This window comes from Athene cunicularia, assembly GCF_003259725.1.
Source record: "Athene cunicularia isolate RWA chromosome 20 unlocalized genomic scaffold, athCun1 chr20_part1, whole genome shotgun sequence".
In the NCBI taxonomy this organism is placed as follows: Eukaryota; Metazoa; Chordata; class Aves; order Strigiformes; family Strigidae; genus Athene; species Athene cunicularia.
This window is the reverse complement of record NW_020799125.1, coordinates 10,076,060-10,095,053: the sequence shown is the minus strand read 5'-3', so window position 1 is coordinate 10,095,053 and position 18,994 is coordinate 10,076,060. Positions and strand designations below refer to the sequence as shown.

Below are 18,994 nucleotides of genomic sequence, written 5' to 3'. Positions count from 1 at the left end.
GGGCTGGAGGTTTTTACCCCGCTGCCTCCGGGTGCTCAGTCCTCGCAGAGGCTGCCCTTCGCCCTAGGAATTCCCTGCCTGCTTCTGTCTTTGATGAGCGCCTCACTTGCTCCGGGGCTCTCTCCATTGCGTGGATTTTAGGTATGCAGTTTGTTACAACAGCTCTGCCTTACTACTTACTCACTAACCCCTGCCAGCGCTCCGCAATGAGAGGTGAGTGCAGGGCATAGCACACTGCAGCCTCCCAAAGCGCAGAGACACTTGCAGTGTGGTGCAAAGCAAGGCCATTCATATTTTGGCACCTCCCTTAAGTAGTTATTGCTTGGTAAATTACATGAACACCCATCTGCCAGTTCTTTCCCACTGCGTTGGTCAAGCCCTGCATCTTTCAAAGACAGGATTAGTCTTCAGCCCTGCTGGGCATGTCCTGGATGCAAAGAAATTAACTGTGATATGGTTTTTTTAAGGACTGAAATAACATGCTGTGTCACTAAGGATGTGAGCATATAGGCAGGTTATGGCAGGGCACGCTAACATTTGAACTTCCAGCCAGCTCATTTCCAAAGGGTAGGTGATGCCTTAAAAAGTCACACCCTTGCTTATTTTAGGGAGCTTGTCTGTCCTTCCTTTGCAGCCCCAAGGAACTGAGCCCTTCTGTGCTCTTATCCTGAGTTGATGAGCTTTGGAGGGTTATTGCAGTGGTCAGTGGGTATGTCCTGTGTCAGGCAACGAGCAGGCTGCCGTCATCTCCAGATGCACACCCACGGTGCTGCACAGTGTATCCTGCCAAGAGAGGATCCCACGTTCTTCATGTAGGGTTTGCAAGTCTCCCCAAAGCCAAGCCCCGTGCCTGGCTTGCCGTGGTGTTCGTTTGGAGCGATCGTCATCTCTCGCGATGCAGTTCAGTGCTGTCAGCTGCTGCTGCGGGTGATGAGCGGATCGCATTTCTGTCTAGTTTTAAACTGCAGTAAATTGAAATGAAAGGCAAGTCGATCCACAGTGAGTGCAGTAAGTGGAGTTTAATTGGGATGAATTACATGCCAGGTTTGCAGTAATCTCCGTCCTGCATTGCTCAGAAGCATCATCTGCTTTGGAAATGTGACTCAGAAATGTTATTTGATTCCCCATAGCATTTAAGAAACTATTTTTCCAGGAAGCAAAGATTCTTGGGTTTGGGGTTTTTTTTCCTTGTTGCTGTTGTTGTTTTCTCTTTGTTTTATGGCAATGAGAGTCCTTTCCCAGAATTTCCTCTGGGGAGGGAGGCTGTGAGATGCTCCTTTACCAGCATCTCTTTAGCTCCTTCTCCTCACTTGATGTTCAGTGCTCCGGCACACTCACAGCTGCCCTTCGCAGAGGAGCACAGCCCCAGGGTAGCTGGTTAGAGTTATCTGCTCCTCTTCTCCATGAGCCACAGCTGAAGCTGCCAGGATGATGTTGTAGCTGCACCATTGGACTCACCACCCACACGTGTAGCCAGGCAGATCTGCCTCCTCGCCAGCCCCACGCCTGGATTTCTCCTGCCATTCGCTGCCAGGACCCGCCTGGGTCAGCCCTTGGCACCCTGGGCTGTCCCTTATGGTCACACTGCTGCCTTATGCTTTGCCTCTGGGCCACCAGGGACAGCTGCTGAGGTGTGCCTCCAGCCCTATAACCTAAGGAATATCCTCAGAACGATGCTGTCCCCGTGTCCCAGAAGCCTGATGTGATGGTGGTGCTGCCTGCCCTGCCCTAGCCACCATTTGGTGGGCACCGTCTGGGGGTTTCATTTGACCATGGCTTGGTTGCTGTTCGTCTTGCCCTCTTCAGCCATTCCCTGGAGGAAGCATGTTAACATTATGGATGTGCATGAGGATAATAAACATAAGCACAGCTCCTTGGAGTCACCAGCCCTGGCCAGGGTATCATGCTGTCCAACTGAATTACCAGCTTCATGACCCAGGACCCTGCCATCTCCATCTGGCAAGAGGTGCAACTTTCTGAGCTTTCCTCTGCAACATGGACTTGCTCCCTGACAATACCGCCCATCTGCCACTGCCACGGGTTCAAAAATAAACTGGTTGGGTTTTTTAAAATAAAGTCTGTGGAACCTGTTTCACATGTTCTGTACAAAACTGTGAGAGGTGGGAGCCCTGAGCTGTTATCCCACCTCCCTCAGTTCTAGTTCTGACCAGCACCTTGCATATGTTTTGGCTGTTGATAGCACACCTCCCTGGTGGTATCTGTCATTCAAATGATCTGCAGAGATTTGGCAGTTTTCATGATTTTTCTTTCTCTCTGGAAGGTGTTTGGCTGTGAGATGGGGAGGGGGATTCTGCCTGAAAGCACAGGGGGGTTGCTGCAGTCAATTCTGCTCCAGAGCTGTTACAGATCCACCATAACTGGATCTCCAGAGATTGGGCTTGCTGGATCCTTGCACTGTGCTTTCATCTGTGGCCTTCTGAACATCACCCAGGGGTGATAAACATTTCATCCCTCTTCAGCTAGGGAAGGACAGAGTTTTCTTACTGAAGATAGTGTGTGTATGAAGAAAGGGACTGCCCTTGGCACCTGGTAGTGCTCAGGGGAGCTGGGAGGATGCTAATGGGGCAGGGTGGAGATGCCAGAAAATGCAGACATAGGCTGAAAGTGGGGAGGTGGGGGGCAGGGGCATCATCAGGTTGTTTAAAGCAAGAATCAGCTCAAGTTTCCATAACTAACTTGGATTTGGAGAGGAGTGAATCTTAAATCTATGGTGTTTGTAGGATGCAGTATCTGCAAACAGGATTTCATCCAGCTGGGCAGGAGGTTGCGCTCTCAGAGGGTTCACCTATGTAGAAAAGCTTTCTCTAAAAAAAAAAAAAAAGTTGCTATCTTGAAAGACAAAAATAGTGAAGTTTGCAGATGTATGTTGGGTAGAGGAAGAGGAAAGCATGAGGTGTGAAGCTGAAGGGTGAAGGAGCTTGCAGTAGCGGTAGCGCTGCCCTCTGTTCATTGTGCCTGGGGATTGCTGCGGGTGGGACACCCAACCCTTCTTGGGGGACACAGAGGTGAATAGGGGGGTGGTGGCTGGGGAGGCTTACTAGGGAACCGGGAAGAAGGGGCTGTGCTTACAGGCTGGTGTGTGTGCACAACCACGTGTGCGCGGCAAGAGATGTGTGAGATAAGTATTAAGACCTCTGTGCTGCTTTGAAAGGTTGAGGAGCAAGCTGGGGCTCTTGAGGGGCTTGTCAAAGGTGAGAAATGTGGGCAACTTCTCTGGGAGGACCCGGGCCCCTGTGGCTGTGCTGAGGACCAGACTGGCGGTGCTGTGCTAGAGCTATGGTGCCTCTTCAGCCCGTGCCTTTAGCGGTGGCAGGAGGGGACTGGGAGGCTGCTGTGGTCACTTGCTTCTTGAATGCAGTGAGTCCCTCTACAAGGCACCATCCCCAGCACTGGTCCACTGTCCTTGGATGTCTGGCAGCTCTCTGCCTAGGCCAGGGCAGTCGTCTCATCCTGTCTTGCCAGCCTATCTAGGAAAACACAGTTTACTTTCAGAGCCTCATACCGCAGTGCCATAGGCCGCCTGGGTCTGCCAACATGTAATGGGTGGTCATCCAGCTCTTCAGATGACTGAAACGGCTTTATCCATGCCCTTCCTTCTCCATCTTCATGGGAATTTCAAGCTATTTACTGAACTCCCCTTTTGTTTTCCCTTTCTATTAGTGGATATTCGTGAAATCAAAGAGATTCGTCCAGGAAAAAACTCACGTGATTTTGACCGGTACCAGGAGGATCCATGTTTCCGACCGGACCACTCTCACTGTTTCGTTGTCCTGTATGGCACAGAATTCCGGCTGAAGACCCTCAGCTTGCAAGGTAAAGCACTCATGGCCCCAGGGCTGGCCAGGGCAGGGTTGTGCGGGACTGTGCAGGACCCAAACTTCTGATGCAACCTTCCATGAGTGAGCTGGAACATGTCCCTGGGCAGGTGCTTTTTTCACCACACTGAGGAAGTGTGTTTGGAAGAAGGTGACACCAGTTCCCTGGAGGGTAGACATTCAACCCCTAGTTAAGTCAGTTAATTTGCCCAGTAAACCCAAAAGTTGGGTGAACTGAAGTCCGTAGTTCAAATGTGTGCTCGAAATCAAGTGTTTTATCTCAGCTTGGCATGTTGGCATTCATCAGCTGCATTGTGGTAACTGGCCCCATGCATGAAGTGGTAAAATCTCACTCACTCCTACTTCGCAATTCTGAGAAAACGCTGCCAGTGGCAAACGGTAATTCACAAAGCCTCAGTGACTCTGAGGTGTAGTCTCAGCTTTCCTCAACTCATTGTCTGTTGACTTAAGCTGGACTTGAAGCACCCAACCTTATGATTTGCTATTGAAAGGGGGGTGTGTGTTATGCTGTTGAGTCTCCTCCTGTTCAGACAGAGGACAGGGCCATAATCACTGGCTGCAGTTCAGCTGATGGATGATATCTTTTTCTGGAAACAGTACTCAGTCTTGTGTCTCGTTAAACCCACGTAGATGAGCACTGATGGAGGCAGGCAGTCATGCTGTCTCCTTAATGTCCATGGCAAACCTGCCTTCTGGCTAGTGCTGCGGGACACGGGGACAGGGACAGCACTTCTGCCCTTGGGAAGGATGGAGCTGCTGGCAGGGAGGTTATGGAGGAGTGGCACACGTTCCCAAGAAGGTGCTGGCCTGTCACCCAGGCCAGCCAGAGCATTACTGCTTGGGGACAAAGATAGCCCCCAGCTCTTGGGAACTGAAGGGGGAGTGAAATGCAGGGGAAAGGGATCCAGCCAGCCGAGGCCATCGCACGGGAGGGGAGCAGGAGCCTGGCAGGGAGAGGAGCTGGCCAGAGCATCTGCACAGGAGAGGGCTGTTATCAGAAAGGGGGTGAAGGAAAGAACAGGGGATGTAAGATGCTGGGGGTAGTCCCAAGAGGTTTGGGGTGGTGATCAGCCTCTACATCCCTTCCTCCTATTTCTCCTGTGCCCTTTCCACAGCCACTTCCGAGGATGAGGTCAATATGTGGATCAAGGGGCTGAACTGGCTGGTGACAGACACTCTAAGGGCTGCCACCCCCCTGCAGATTGAAAGGTGAGGAACTTGTCCTTGTCCTGCACTTGTTTTCTTTTTTATTTTTTCCCCCCTCTTCTGTCCTTTTTTGACAGAAAAAGGTGAGCACAGTGACAACATCTCATTCCCTCTGAGCTGTGCTGACCTGGCACTCCTGCCTCTGCACTTGAGAGGCTTCATCCCCTTGACCCACTGTGCTACATCGTCTGTGGTCAGAGTTTGATCTTACATGCTTGCAGGGAAAAGGAGCTTTACCATGAAACAGATGTTTTTATGTGTGCCCAGCCTGTATTATCCGTAGCAATTCAGTGTAGGGGCATGTAGAAGAGCATACCTTTGTTTTTTGTCTTATCTGTGGAGTCACTTTCAGGCAGAGACAGTTTTAAAGGGGGGGCAGGTTGCCTGCATGAAAATAGGGCAGGTTGCCTCTGGAAGGAGAGCAGAGCCAAGTTCTCTGGTGGGCAGGAGGGCTGTGGGAGTGGACGGCATGACATTGAGCATCTTCCAGAGACAGCAGCAAACCAAAGGGGCTTGTTCTTGAGGAGCTGGGGCTAAGTGTGTGTGTTTTTGTGCCTTTGCATTTAGGTGGCTCCGGAAGCAGTTCTACTCACTGGATCGCAACCGGGAAGACAGGTAGGATGAGAGAAAACCCTCACTTGCACAGGCATGCACACTCATAGAAGGCTTTGAGATGGAAATGTTTACCTTTGACTTGAAACCCCAGCCTTTGCTTTAGATTTTTTGTTGGGTTCTTTAGGTTTTTAATTTTCATTTACAATGAACCTTAATTCAAGTCCCAATACTTCCCTGACTGATCTTCACCGAATTAAAGAAGCTTCAAAAAATTGTCTTGTTTCCTTGACCGATTATCCAGCTGTTTAGAGCCTTGAGAGCCCATAGCTGTGAAACACCACCATCTCCAGCTGGCATCACCTGAGGAGGCAGACACCAAAGAGCCAATAAATGGCTGTGGCCACCCCATCAGGGCTGAACTTGGTTGTGTAATCTTTCTGCACTGATTTCCACGTTACTGTGCTCCCCTGGGGTAGGGGGATTCCTTCAGTCCTGCTCTGGAGAGGGCAGTGCTGGGACATCGCTCACACATCGGCTCGTGCCTCCCGGCTGCAGTGGAGCACCCAGACCCCACCTGCCCCCTTTGTGTGCCCGGGTGTCCTGGCAGGGCTCACTGCAGAGCACCGAGCAGACCTGTGGGCTCCAGAGCACCCTCCGCTTGGTCCCTGCCAACACCATTGATCTCACACTGCTACCGATTTCCATGCTTCATGCTGAGCCCTGGAGTCCTTCTCATCCCTGCAGCAAGCTCCTGCCAAGAAATTCACCCCATAATAAAGCTGGCTGTGCCAGAAGCATGTTGCTGGGGAGCTGTGGGTGACCACAGTCAGACAGGTCAGGCCTGTGGATCGGCAGCTGAAAACCATGACTCCGTACTCATCAGGAGAAGCGAGTGGGTCCTCTCATCCCACTTCAGTCCCCACTGCTGTGTCCCTCCCCCCTAGCCGCAGCGTGTGGCCCGTGCCAGCCAGGACAGGCAGACGACCCGCTGTCAGGCAGCCAGGGGTTAAATTCAACCTGTCTGCATCTCAGAGGGGAGCAGGAGTGTGTTCCTTGGGGGAAATCCCGTGCATTGGACATTTTTGCCTTTGCAATGATTTATATTGTGGCATGGTGAGAGCGCCGTTGCGTGCACAGGGATTTTTGCAGAGGAAGGATAAACCCTCACAGAGGCAGAAAGGGAAGGAGAGGTGCCTTTAATCTGTTGCAGCTGCTCTGCGTATGCCATGCACCTTTCAAATCCAAGCTTGGGGTTTATACACAGTGTACTGGTTTTCAGTGGTGTCTGGGAGTAATATTTCCTCATTGGGCAGTGGAGAGCACTGAGGCAGGTGCAGGGGTGGCTGTGTGGGGGGTTTGGAGCATGAATACAGCAGAAATGGATAAAGGTGGTCCTTTTTCTCATCTGCTTGTACAGTAAAACTGATGAAATGACATCCCAACAGGACAAAAGAGATTGAATATATAGATTTGTCTGCCCAAGGTATGTTCAGCAGAGCTGAAAGCCAGCCTGTTATATCTCTCCTGTTGTTTGTCATTTCAGGTTCTTTCCTGATAGCATTTAGAATTAAGCCAGCAAAATGCAGTATGTTCCTTCCCTGTCAATCCAGGGAAGGGAGTTCAGTGCAAACTGCTTCACTGGAAGAGCTGCTGCTCCAGCCCAGGTAGCGAAAGGAGCAAAATGGAAGTAGAGGGGGAATGTGAAAAGATTTTGGGTTGCCCCATTTTACAAGCATTTGTTTTCCTCAAAGTAGACAGCAGTTATGGGGCATATACGTCTCTTGGATGAAATCTTTGCCTTTATGAGGTGTTGTTAGCATTAACTTTGGTGTTGCTGGGCTCTTTGTGTTTGCTTTTCAGCCTGGAAAAGGGTTTGAAAAGGGAACAGTGCATTGTGTTTTTTTTTAAAACCACTTCTTTTGCAAACCATCTTTGGTTCTTTCCAGAACGAGCAGTTTTTTGGCAGCTGAAGAAATCATTCCCTGTTCGTGTACCCCGTGCTCGCTCTGCACCCCAGCCTCCTGTGCTGGAGCCCTTTCCTTTCCGCCGTCTCCCGGCTGGGTGCCTGTGCATACCTTCCAGCACGCCGGCAGATGTTGGCTGTTTTCACTGGCTGCTGGACCTTTGGGTATTTGTTTTTCCAAGGGAGGTTAGGTGGAAAGAGGAGGATAACGGGATGCTGGGGTTTTTTTCCTAACTGCTGCAGAGGAGACTGTTTCACCTCTGGCTAGGAGAGCTGCCTGTGGCTGGGAGCAGAGTTACAGCACTGGGGAACGTTTTGATCCCCTGTGAGAGGGCCAGATCTCTCCTTTGGCCTCTTTGTCATAAGCCCTTAAAAAACTTCCGTATAAGAAATTAGTTTGTTTATTTGGTTTTTACTTTCTAGTCTCAAAATAGTACCAAGCTGTTTATCCAAGCTCTCCAACACTTTAATAACACACAGTAAATAAAATCCTTTCATTACCCCATCCTCCTACCGAAGCAGAGAGGGAAATGCTAGTCACAGCTTTTACAGGGTTTGCTCTCACCTCTCCTGGTGCTGCCGCATTTGAGGAGCGGTGCTGTGGTTCAGCACATCCCTGTGAAACAGTCCAGCATCACCAGAGCCAGGCGCTGGTTCCAGCAGGTCTCCAGCCCAATGCCTACTGCTGGTCCTGCTGCTCAGCCCCTTCTGCTCTTTTTCCAAGAGCTTCTTTGCAGTCTCAGCCTCTCACCAAGGCGGTGTTGCTGCTGGGTTGCCCTGGGGACTCTGGGTGTCCTGTTGGGGGTCCCACAAGAGCTGCTGCCTGCTGTGGCCCATGATGCATGAGGACATCTCTCAGGGTCACCACTGTGCTCTTGGCTTGCTCCCCCTCCGCATCACCCCATTTCCCTGTCACCCAAGGACCCCGTACTGGGACACTCCTGCCCTGGGGGTTGCACAGCACCCTGCATGTGGCCATGGATGCTGGGTGCATTGCAGAGGGAAAGAGCAGGCTCCCCTCCCCAAAACACTCCCCCTGAGCTCCAGGGGTAAATTCTGTGGTTAGAGAAGGTGGAGGTGCAGGGGGGAGATACCAAAGCTGTTTCTCCTGCCGAGAGTGTGGTGCTGGCTCTGTAGCTCATACAGCTGGGAGGGGCTGGTGCCATTTGTCAGTTTTCAGGTTTTTTTTCCTGTCCTGCCAGCAAGTGGCAGGATGCTGCCTGCACAGTCCTAGGCTGGCCGGGTGCTGGCTTTGGGCACGGCACGGGAGCCAGGCCAGGTCCTGCTCTGGCTGTGCGTGCATCCCAGTCCCCCGTGGCTCTGAGCCCAGAAACAAGGGCTCTCTGTGTCCCACCGGCTGCGGCAGCCCTCATCTCTGCAGCGCCTGACACAAGCCGGTTTCTCCCTCTCCTTGGGGCTCCCTCCATCTCTCCTCTTTTCTGTGACATTTGAGATCACCCTGTTTCCAGCGCAAAGTATAAAAGAGACATGGTTCACACTGCCTCTCCACATTGCTGCAGATGACAGCGTGACCCCTGCACAGGACATCTTCCCTGGCATATTCATATTTGCGCCCCAAAGCCATGGGCGTTCCCAGGGTCAGACCTACCCTATGCTTTGTGGGGCGGGGGAGCATCCTGTAGGGTCCTGAGCTCCCACTTGCTCAGCGGGAGGCAAAAGCAGCATTTGCGATTGCTGGGGTGGACTCAGAGGACTTGCTTTTAAGGCAGGAGCTGCCAGGAAATGATTGCACACAGATCTCTTGGCTTCTTAAATCCTGCAGATGGGAGACATCCACGTTTTTTCTCACTGCAAGGCTGCTGCTGCCCCATGGGGGAACAACGCGTGAGCAGGCAGGGGCAGACCAGGGCTCTTTGCTGCCTGTCTCTGCCCATCTGGGCGTGGAATCCCACTCGGGGTTGGCACCGGAGCCCTCCTGGAACCAGCATGTTTGGTGTGAAGGGCCTTGGGGGGAGGGCAGCCGTGCTGGCTGCCCCGTGCCAGCAGTGTGTGTGGCAGTGGCTGGGGGAGCGCAGTTGGGCACGACAGAGCAGCGCTGTGCCTGTGGCTAAACACTGAAAATGGCTTTTTTTCCTCTCTTTAGGATAAAATCAGCCAGGTCCAAACCACTTGCAAAGCTTGCCCTTCTCCAGCTCCCTCCCCAGGTCAGGGAATGGGTTTGGAAGGGACTTGGTCACCCAGCATCCATGTTAGGGCACGGATACTTGAAAAATGCTTCTCCCTGGTCGTTCCCATAAAGCAGTAGGTGCTGTGTGTCCATTGTGCATCAGCTCGAGTGGGCTGAGGGTGCTGGACCTTGCCCTTGCCCTGTTAGGAGCTTGCAGGAGAGGTGCTTGTAGTTCCCACTGGGATGCAAGTACCTCTCTCTGCTCCCCACCTGCAGCATAGATGCAGAGTTCATTAGGGTGGAAAATGTTCTTCTGTTCTGCTTTTGGTCCCAGCCCCAGGGGCTGTGCATCCATCCTTGTATGTCACAGCTGATCCTTTTCAGGCACAGCCACTCTGTGCATGTGGTGCCCTGGTCCCAGAATGAGACCCCTCCATCCCAGACCTCCTGAACTTGTTTTACCTCTTTCCCCTGCCGAGCCAGGATCTCTGCCAAGGATCTCAAGAACATGCTCTCTCAGGTCAACTACCGAGTCCCCAACATGAGGTTCTTGCGGGAGAGACTCACGGTGAGTGTGTGGCCCCTCTGCTCTCCTTGTTCGTGCCGGGGACCCTCAGCAGCCTGTTTCCTGCCTTTGAGCAAAACCCAGCAGTGGTTAAACTCCCACAGCGCGTTTGCATATTGCAGAGGCTCCCAGCCTTTCCCGGGAGGGCCCCCACCCACGGTGGCGACTGAAGAGGTGCCAGCTCCCACTGGGTGCCGCACCCTGGCCCATTTGTGGCCAGCACCCTCTCTTCGCCCCACCCTGCCTCCGCCGCTCCCCGCATTGCTCCTGGCTCCATCGTGGGCTCTGCTCTGGTGGGGTGGAGTGCAGGAGGGCAGGCAGCGAGGTCAGCGGGTCCTGCATCCCGGGACCTGCAACCCACTGCCACCGAGTGAGAGGCGGCCGGCTCTGCCGGCATCGCTGCAGACCCAGGGACCAAGGGTCGTCTCGGCACGAGCAGCCACTTCCACCAGCACTGAACTCCAAGGCCAGAGGAGAGCGTACGCTTTGGGTCTTACAGTTCCCAGGCACTTGAGGTGCTCTCTGCAAACAAAATGTCAAAATGATCCTTTTGTAACTATTCAAGTAAGCGGTAACGCTTTTACTGGTGCTGTGATGCCTTTATGTGAGTGAGCTTGGGAATTGTGTGACTTGGTTGAGGATGTGCCTGTGTCCTGGGCACTACCAGGCCCCACTGGCACTAGCAGAGATGGGCAAAGGTAGGAGACAAAGTCTGGCCAAGTTTTGGCTTTTCCCTCCTTTTCCCCCAAGAATCCTGGTGGGAGGAGACACTCCTCAGGCCGTGCAGAGTTGCCTGTGGCCCCTCTAAAATCTCTGGGGTTTTTTTTGCCACAGGACGTGGAGCAGAGGAATGGAGATATCACGTATGGGCAGTTTGCACAGCTCTACCGCAGCCTGATGTTCAGTGCCCAGAAAATGGTAAGAGCTGAACTCTCCAGGGCTGGGAAGGGAAGGGAGACACCACATTTGTTACTGGCCATTTCCTCTTAATTGCCTTTGTAACCCTGCTGCCTTCAGCTAATAGCTCTTATCTCCTACCTCTGGCCAGGGATGACGGGGAGTAAAGAAGTTACTGCTTTAGGCTGGCTAGCACAGAGCTGCTTGAGCTGCTGGGGACGGGGGAGGCGGTGGCAGAGCAATGGCTGTAAAGGAAAGCCGAGCTGCACAGTGCTGGTTTGCTGTCCCCGTTACCTTCTTCATCAGTTTGTGCTTTCACATACGTTGGTGGGATTGAGTGGAAACCTAATGCTTCTGCTTCTTCTTTTGCAGATGGATGTCCCGTTCCTAGAAAGGTGGATAATTCTCTGTATTTTCTGGGGAAGGGGCTGTTTTGTTTTGTTCCATAACACGCTTTGGTGCCTGCAGCAGCATGTTGGGGATGAAGCATGCTGTGTACCTCTTGCCACCACACTGCTTGTGGTTTTGCACTCTGAATAAGCATCTTTGCTGTTAGATGCTTCAGCTCAGCTCAGTAAGGGCTCTTTTCCTGCCAGTCATCCCACTGAGATCCACCTCAGGTCAGCCACCTCCAAAAATGGTCCGCTGGTTTATGTGAAGTAATCAGACCTTGAGCCATCTCCCAGAGCTTGTCCTCATGGTTGGTGCTGGTTGGCCACAATGCCAGGGACTGTGCAGGCAGTGCCTGTGGTGCTGTTGCCAACCGTGCCCTTCCCTGCCCTGTGTGCACCTCGGCCATGGTAAAAGAGCTTGAATTTAGACAGGGAAGCTAAAGAGTGGAAGACTTGTTAACTCATCCAGGTAATTACCCATGGATTCCTCTCTTTTTTTCTTATAACCATAGAAAAGAGAGTTGGCAGGGACCTCAGCAGGCCATCTGGTTCATCCCTCTGCCCAGGGCAGCCAGCACTGCCCAGTCCATTTCTGGGTTTTTTGGTGTTAGTCCCCGGCAGGGCCCTTGGCTGTCCATTGTGTCTTGGTTTGTTCATGGACAAGTCTTTTGAGATAATCACCTACAAATGATTCCTTCCTTCATTTCTTGCTCTGCCTCCTTCAGTCCATGTCCTCTGGACACCTGTAGCTCTGTCCTGTCTACAATCACCCCTTGACTGCCCTGCACCTATTTAGTTCTCTTCACTATTGTACAAGCCAGCCTCTCTATTTTTTTACAAATCACTCCCTCTGATGATTTTTGCTGCCCTATGTCAGAGTTCCACATTGTACCCTTGGCGGTGTGCATCCTGACTGCTCCTGGAGCAATCCCTGGCTCCGAGATGTGGACTTACAATCTCAGCTACTGTGTGTTTACTGTTATGTCCTCCTTGGGTCTCTGTTCTTGCAGTGCTGTTTGCTCAGGGCACATCTTACTTGCATGTGCTGTGGTGGTTGCAGATGGTATCTCCCATGATGCTGTAACAGTTGGTTGTGATGTGCTGCATGAGCGACTGAAGCTTCTCTCTCTCTGCTTTTCAGGGGTGGAGAAAGGTCTGAGCACTTCAGGGTGTCACTGCTAGAGTTGCAGAAGTTCTTGCTGGAGTACCAGAGGGTGAGCTCAACACAGGCACAGGGGAGGGACAAGGGGGAAGGCACCAGTGTCAGTAGGGATCTGGTACTCCAAGGGGAGCCTTGCCGTGGAGGTGGGATGATTTGATCTTGGGATGCTCTGCCTGCCACAGCCTCAGCCTGAGCGCATCCTTCCCGGAGCAGGAGATGATGCAGGGGAAGTGCTGGTGAGGGTAAAGCTGGCCTCAGCCAGGCACCTGGTCAGAAAAGGGGCCAAGAAGGGAAGACCTGAGAGGAGTGGAGCTCCCAGGAGGGAGGAACTGGTCCGTGGAGATTTACCCAGTCCCTATGACCTCAGCTGGTACTGAAGGTTGGCAGGAGGGGCCTCAGGAGGGCTCAGCAGGTTCTGGGGAGCAGCTGATGAATTTGATTGCTGACCCTTCCATTTAAAAGCAATCTTAGGTTGTTCAGCAAGCACAGCATGCACTCTTGGACATGCACACAGGCTCAAGCAGCGTGTTTGTGGGCTGTGCAGACACTTCATTTTGACTCTTGTTGGGCTCCTGTCTCATTGCTGGGCTCCTTCTCCAAGAGGACGGGGGTGACTTACGAAAGCACTGCCATGTCTTGCACAGGAGCCTGGGGCCTCCTGCTTTGCACTGTCCTTCCCATCTCCCACTGCTGCCTCCCTGCCCGTGGTCTGCAGCAAGTGGAGAGTTAATCAGTGAAGAGACGCAGACGTTTTGATGGCCTAATGAAAGACACCCAGGGAGAGAAGCAAAAGGAAGCTGAGTTGGCTTCTGCTGCCGAAGGAGGAGGGATGGCAGATGTGTGCAAAGGAGCTATCAGAGAGAAAAATGCATGGCGCTAGAAAAATTAAGACCACTTAGAAACAGGACAGATTTCTGCAGTTGCATGCTATCCAGCGTTTGTGCTGACAGTTGAATTCCTGGCAGAGACGGTCTCGCATTGAAAACTGCCTCCTTAATGGTTAAAGCTTCTAGCTGGATGAGCTGCACGTGCTTTTGGATAATACTTTCTGAAATGGATTCTTTCTTTTATGTCTGTCTTGGGGTTTGCAGGAGCTCTGGGCTGCAGATACCCTTCAGGTACAGGAATTCATGTTCAACTTTCTGAGAGACCCTTTGAGGGAGATTGATGAGCCTTATTTCTCCCTGGATGAAGTAAGACACCTTGAATGCCAGCATGTATGGAGCGGGGTGGAGTAGGGTGTGACATCCCCAGTGCGATGTGTGCTGTGTGTGACAGCTCTTCCGTCTGTGTCTTCACTGCGGGGTGGCGGTGCTTGAAGGATCACAGCTCCTGTAGCTGCATTGCGATACGAGATGAACATGTGGTGGGTCACCATCTTGCACAAGAGCTGGATGGTGAAGGGGATGACTTCTGGGCTGTCATCTTGTGCTGAATGTGTGCAGCTGGGAGTGCTCATCAGGCAGTTCATTTGGAGGAGGAAAGGGCTGCATTTGGCTTAATGCCCCTTTGGGGCATGTAAGGATCTTTTCAAAGCAAGAGCTGAAAACAAAGGAATAAAAACAACTGGACATGTCCATATCACTGGCACTCTGGACTGACTCCCATGCAAAGGTCCCTTGATCCACATGACCTTAGTGAGCTACTGCCTGCTGTGTGAGCTGCAAAATAAAATACAGAGCAATTAATTTGTCTCCAGCTGGGTCAGAGGATTTGTACACAGATATCTGGCACAGCTCAGAGGATAGGTGGCAATGCCTAAGCTGTGGTCACTCAAGCATGCTGGGTCAGGTAGCTTGTGTGCTGTATTGGTTGTATCTGGTCAGCCTGTGCTGAGCTTAGAAAATAGCTATCTGCTTGGTAGCTGCTGACGTGGAGGACAAGATGTGTGTGAAGCTAAACCACAGCACCTGGCTCCTCTGCATCATTAACACGCTTCTGTTTCTTCCTGAGCAGTTTCTCACCTTCCTGTTTTCCAAAGAGAACAGCATCTGGAATTCGCAACTGGACATGGTGTGTCTGGAGAACATGAACAACCCCCTCTCCCATTACTGGATCTCCTCCTCACACAACACGTAAGGACTGAGGGGTGGCTCTCTCCACCCAGCCACTCCCAGCATACTCTTCCCCTGTGCCAGGGTGGCATTCTCCTGATTTTGCCCAGTCCCAGTGGTGGGTCAGTTAGGCTTTTCCAAACTGGGGTCAATACATCAGAGACCTTCCTCTTGGTGCCCCAGTCCTTCCTCCGTCATTGAACCATCCGTGTTTTGCTCAGATGTTGTCAGCAGCACACATCTGCACAGAGTGTGCCTTCAGGTCCCGGGCTGGCACTTTGGTGATTTCTTACCATTAGCAACATCATCTTCCACAGCCTCTAAGGACAGATGTGATAAAAATCTGTCAGACTGAAACTGGCCATTTGTCTTCTCTGCTGCTAGAAGAATCTTGCAGGAACTGCTTTCTTTGCAGACAGATAGGTTCTGTCTCTGCTCCCCATTCATCGGATGCAGTGGCAACACCTTAGCCCAGATTTAAAGGTCTGAGAGCCTAAGCCAGCTGAGCAGCCTGCAGGGCAGGCAGCAAGCTCCTGTCTGCCTGCAAGAGCTGGTCTGATGCTGCTCTTGGGATGCTTCTGCCTGGTATAGGGGACTCTTTGTGGCACCAATGCTGATATCACTCTTTGAGGCTTATCTTGAGAGCCAGCAGCAAGGCTGGACCTCAGAGTAGTGCCTGCAGCCCTCTGCCATAGGGGCAGAGTTGAGCCCCTCATCTAGGGAAGATGGCAGGTCTGGGGAAAAGTCACTCTCACCATTCCTCATATCCCAGAGGCAGGTGATGTCCCAGCTGACATCTGCGCCCGTGGTGAACGTGTTGCTTTGCTGATGTCTTCTCTCACATGAAAGGTACCTGACGGGGGATCAGTTCTCAAGTGAGTCCTCGCTGGAGGCGTACGCCCGCTGCTTGCGCATGGGATGCCGCTGTATCGAGTGTGAGTACCCGGAGCCATCACTTCTGTCGCTGTTGTCACGATAGCTTGCAGGGGTTGGGGAAGGCTTTGCGTGGAAGGGAGGCTGAAGGTTGACGTGCCAGTGGCAGCATTGTCACCATGATGTGCTGAAAGGGCTGGGGTCATTTGCTTTGTAGATTTGGGTGGTATGTGCCTGAGCTTTTGGTCCTCCAGAAAGATCTTGACTTTCACCTCGCTCCTTCCTGGCCATCCAGTGTGGTTCCCAGCAGTGCTTAGTTCAGTCCATCCTGTTTTCCTGTCCTGTCTATATTCCAGCCTTTGGGCTAAGTTTCCCCTGTGGGTCTCTTTCAGTGGATTGCTGGGACGGTCCCGATGGCATGCCGGTCATCTACCATGGACATACCTTAACCACAAAGATCAAGTTCTCTGACGTCTTGGTCACTATCAAGGAACATGCCTTTGTCACCTCCGAGTGAGTACAGCAGGGACCTGGACTTCAGCTAGCAGAGCTGCCAGGAAGGCAGAGAGTGGGTAGAGCCAAGGCTGTAGCAGAGTGAAGCCCACCTTTATCCAGAGATGCGCATAAGACCACACAGCTGGGAGTCAGTGAGAAGAAAGCATGTCATTGTGTCTCCCAGCCAAAAGGAGATTTCTCCCCAACAGAAGTTGCTGGAGGGAAGGCTTTGGGTAAACCCAAAGTTTAAAGCCAGTCCTTCTCCAGACTGTGCATTGCCACCAGCACTGGGGACATCTCACTCTAGGGGGGTACATTGAATGCTCAAAACAGAACAGATCACTGTTCATGCAAACTGCTCTTTGAGGGCACAGAGGCCAGGTTTTGAAACAGAGCTCAGAAGGTGCTGGTTCCATCTAGACACCGTGCTGGTTCTGACGGCTCTTCTCCTTCTCCCAGTTTCCCTGTCATTCTGTCCATTGAGGACCACTGCAGCATTGCTCAGCAGAGGAACATGGCTCAGAATTTCAAGAAGGTCTTTGGGGACATGCTCTTGACCAAACCAGTAGATATTTCTGCTGATGGTCTTCCCTCTCCAAACCAGCTCAAGAGGAAGATTCTCATCAAGGTGAACTCTCTTCCCCAGTAAAGCTTCTAAGCAGAGAGAATGGGAGCAGATGGGGTGAGGGCATGGGTCCAAAGAGAGCCCCTTACTTCTGGAAGGGGTTGGTTGACAGTGCATGAGATGTAAGTGGAGACAAAGAGCTCTCTTGCTTGAGGGCAGCTGCTGGGAAATGAGCTTAGCAGCTGTGTGCTGCCTTGGGAGCCTGGGCAGTGGTGGTGCTTCTGCTGCAGAAATAACTTCTGGGAGGAAAGAGTGGGTCTTTAGTGCCATTTGGTGATCTCTGTGGCATGGGTCTTGCCTGAATCCTTTTAGTTCAGAGGAACCCAGTGCAGCAGACCTGGAGTTTTGGGGTTGTTCACCAAGTAATCAATGCTGGTTTTTGGGTGCCTGCTCCCCTCGAGGTGCCTGACCCACTCTCTCATCCCACAGCACAAGAAGCTGGCAGAGGGCAGTGCTTACGAGGAGCTACCCATGTCTGTAATGTATTCAGAGAATGACATAAGCAACTCCATCAAGAACGGGATCCTCTACCTGGAAGACCCCATCAATCACGTATGTCTTTCTGGCCCCTCTCTGGGCTCCATAAACGACATGGTAACTCCGTGAGGCAGTGTGGTGCTGGAAGGAAGGGCTGTGGTGCAAATGATCTAAGAGGCTGTTGGTCTATCCTGTTCCTCAGGAGTCTCTGAAGGCTGGAGGAGTTTTTATGCTGGCTCTCTCCTGTGCTCTTCCCTAGGTGTCTCCTGTTGGCCCTTGTTAGAGGCAGAAGGCTGAGCTAGAGGGAGCTCTGGGCTGATGCACTGCAGCTGCTCTTGTGTAATCCGTATAGCCTGTTATCTGTTGCTGCAGTAAGTTCTAGTGATGGCCTGCATTTCTAGACCTGCCTGCCTCCTACCAAGTGCCTACACACTTAACACACCTAAATGAGCATTCTGCTTTGTAAAGCGCTGAGCATTCATGTTACTGTGTGCGTTTACTTATACACAGTTCACTTCTTCAGCTGCTTTGCTTTGCTGAGGATCTGTCAGGCAGTCACATGTGAATGAAACAGGTTTTTGGAAAACAGAAAAGTGCAATGGTGAAGCTGCATAACCATTTCCCATGTCCTCATCTCTGCTAGACCCCATGCTGAATCCATGCAGAGTGTTTTCTTTTTGCATTGATTTGCTTTTCATTTGGTCATTTTCTTTTAGTACGTGCTGGGGTGTTTGCAGTGTGATCTGCAGTCACTTTGTATCTAAAGACCTATCACATGCTGGTTTTTTACTACTGATAGACCCATGCTTCAGATCTGGGAGATGTCTTGAAAGCTTCTGTGACTCCACTGAAGTCAGTGTTGTCAGTGACTGTCCTTCACAAACCTGATCACCCCTCACTGCTTGTGCTGATCAAGAAGGGAAGATGCCACGGATGGGTGGTGGGCCAGCTTGGTGCTTCCTCAGGGGGTCTCTTTGCCCAGAGTTCGTTTCCTTGCAGGAGTGGAACCCACATTATTTTGTCCTGACCAGCAGCAAGATCTATTACTCTGGGGAGACAACCAGTGACCAAGGAAATGAGGATGAGGAAGAGCAAAAGGAGGTGAGAGCTCCCTTGCATGACAGGGAGATCTTCCCCTGGAGAAAGGACTTGACTGTCCAAGGGGCTGAGCATCTCCACTGCCAGCAGGCTTCAGGGGGAGACCCTGTGGTGGGAAGGGTGGGAGCTGCTTCAGAAAATCCCTGGTCCTGGTTGGAAGATCCCTGAGCAGAGCAGATTTCGGCATCTAAAGCCTGCCCTCAGTAACCCAAGACGGTGGGTTTTCCCCCTGCCAGGTGAGCAACAGCACTGAGCTTCACTCCACGGAGAAGTGGTTTCACGGCAAGCTGGGAGCGGGCCGCGACGGGCGGCACATCGCGGAGCGGCTGCTGACGGAGTACTGCATCGAGACGGGGGCCCCCGACGGCTCCTTCCTCGTCAGAGAGAGCGAGACCTTTGTTGGAGACTACACCCTCTCCTTCTGGTGAGGGCTACAGGCACCAGCCCACTGCTCGCTGTTGCTCCTGGGGTGGTCTTCCTCTTGACACCGTCTTCAGTGGGGGGGTCCCATTCCCCAGTGGTTTCTCTTTTTCTGTGCCCCAGCATCGTGTCAACTCACTGTCCCAGTGCAGAAGGGTCGAGTCCCTTGGGACCCTTGTGTGATGGGTCTCCAGTGGGGCAGGAGTGTTGTGTCCAGGCTGGAGCTC

General features: G+C 52.2%; 1 protein-coding gene across 1 annotated transcript in view; it reads left to right on the top strand.

The window, feature by feature from the left end:
- The first annotated feature begins 206 nt into the window (after positions 1–206).
- Positions 207–18,994, top strand: part of PLCG1 (phospholipase C gamma 1) — a 29,401-nt gene continuing 10,613 nt past the window's right edge. Inside the window, exons 1-16 of the mRNA XM_026862342.1 lie at positions 207–213; positions 3,682–3,834; positions 4,973–5,066; positions 5,631–5,678; positions 10,193–10,277; positions 11,109–11,192; positions 11,544–11,566; positions 12,705–12,777; positions 13,817–13,918; positions 14,682–14,800; positions 15,629–15,714; positions 16,045–16,165; positions 16,607–16,775; positions 17,202–17,324; positions 18,249–18,350; positions 18,584–18,771. Coding sequence (XP_026718143.1) covers positions 207–213; positions 3,682–3,834; positions 4,973–5,066; positions 5,631–5,678; positions 10,193–10,277; positions 11,109–11,192; positions 11,544–11,566; positions 12,705–12,777; positions 13,817–13,918; positions 14,682–14,800; positions 15,629–15,714; positions 16,045–16,165; positions 16,607–16,775; positions 17,202–17,324; positions 18,249–18,350; positions 18,584–18,771 — 1,577 coding nt within the window. The remainder of the gene's footprint in view (positions 214–3,681; positions 3,835–4,972; positions 5,067–5,630; positions 5,679–10,192; positions 10,278–11,108; positions 11,193–11,543; positions 11,567–12,704; positions 12,778–13,816; positions 13,919–14,681; positions 14,801–15,628; positions 15,715–16,044; positions 16,166–16,606; positions 16,776–17,201; positions 17,325–18,248; positions 18,351–18,583; positions 18,772–18,994) is intronic.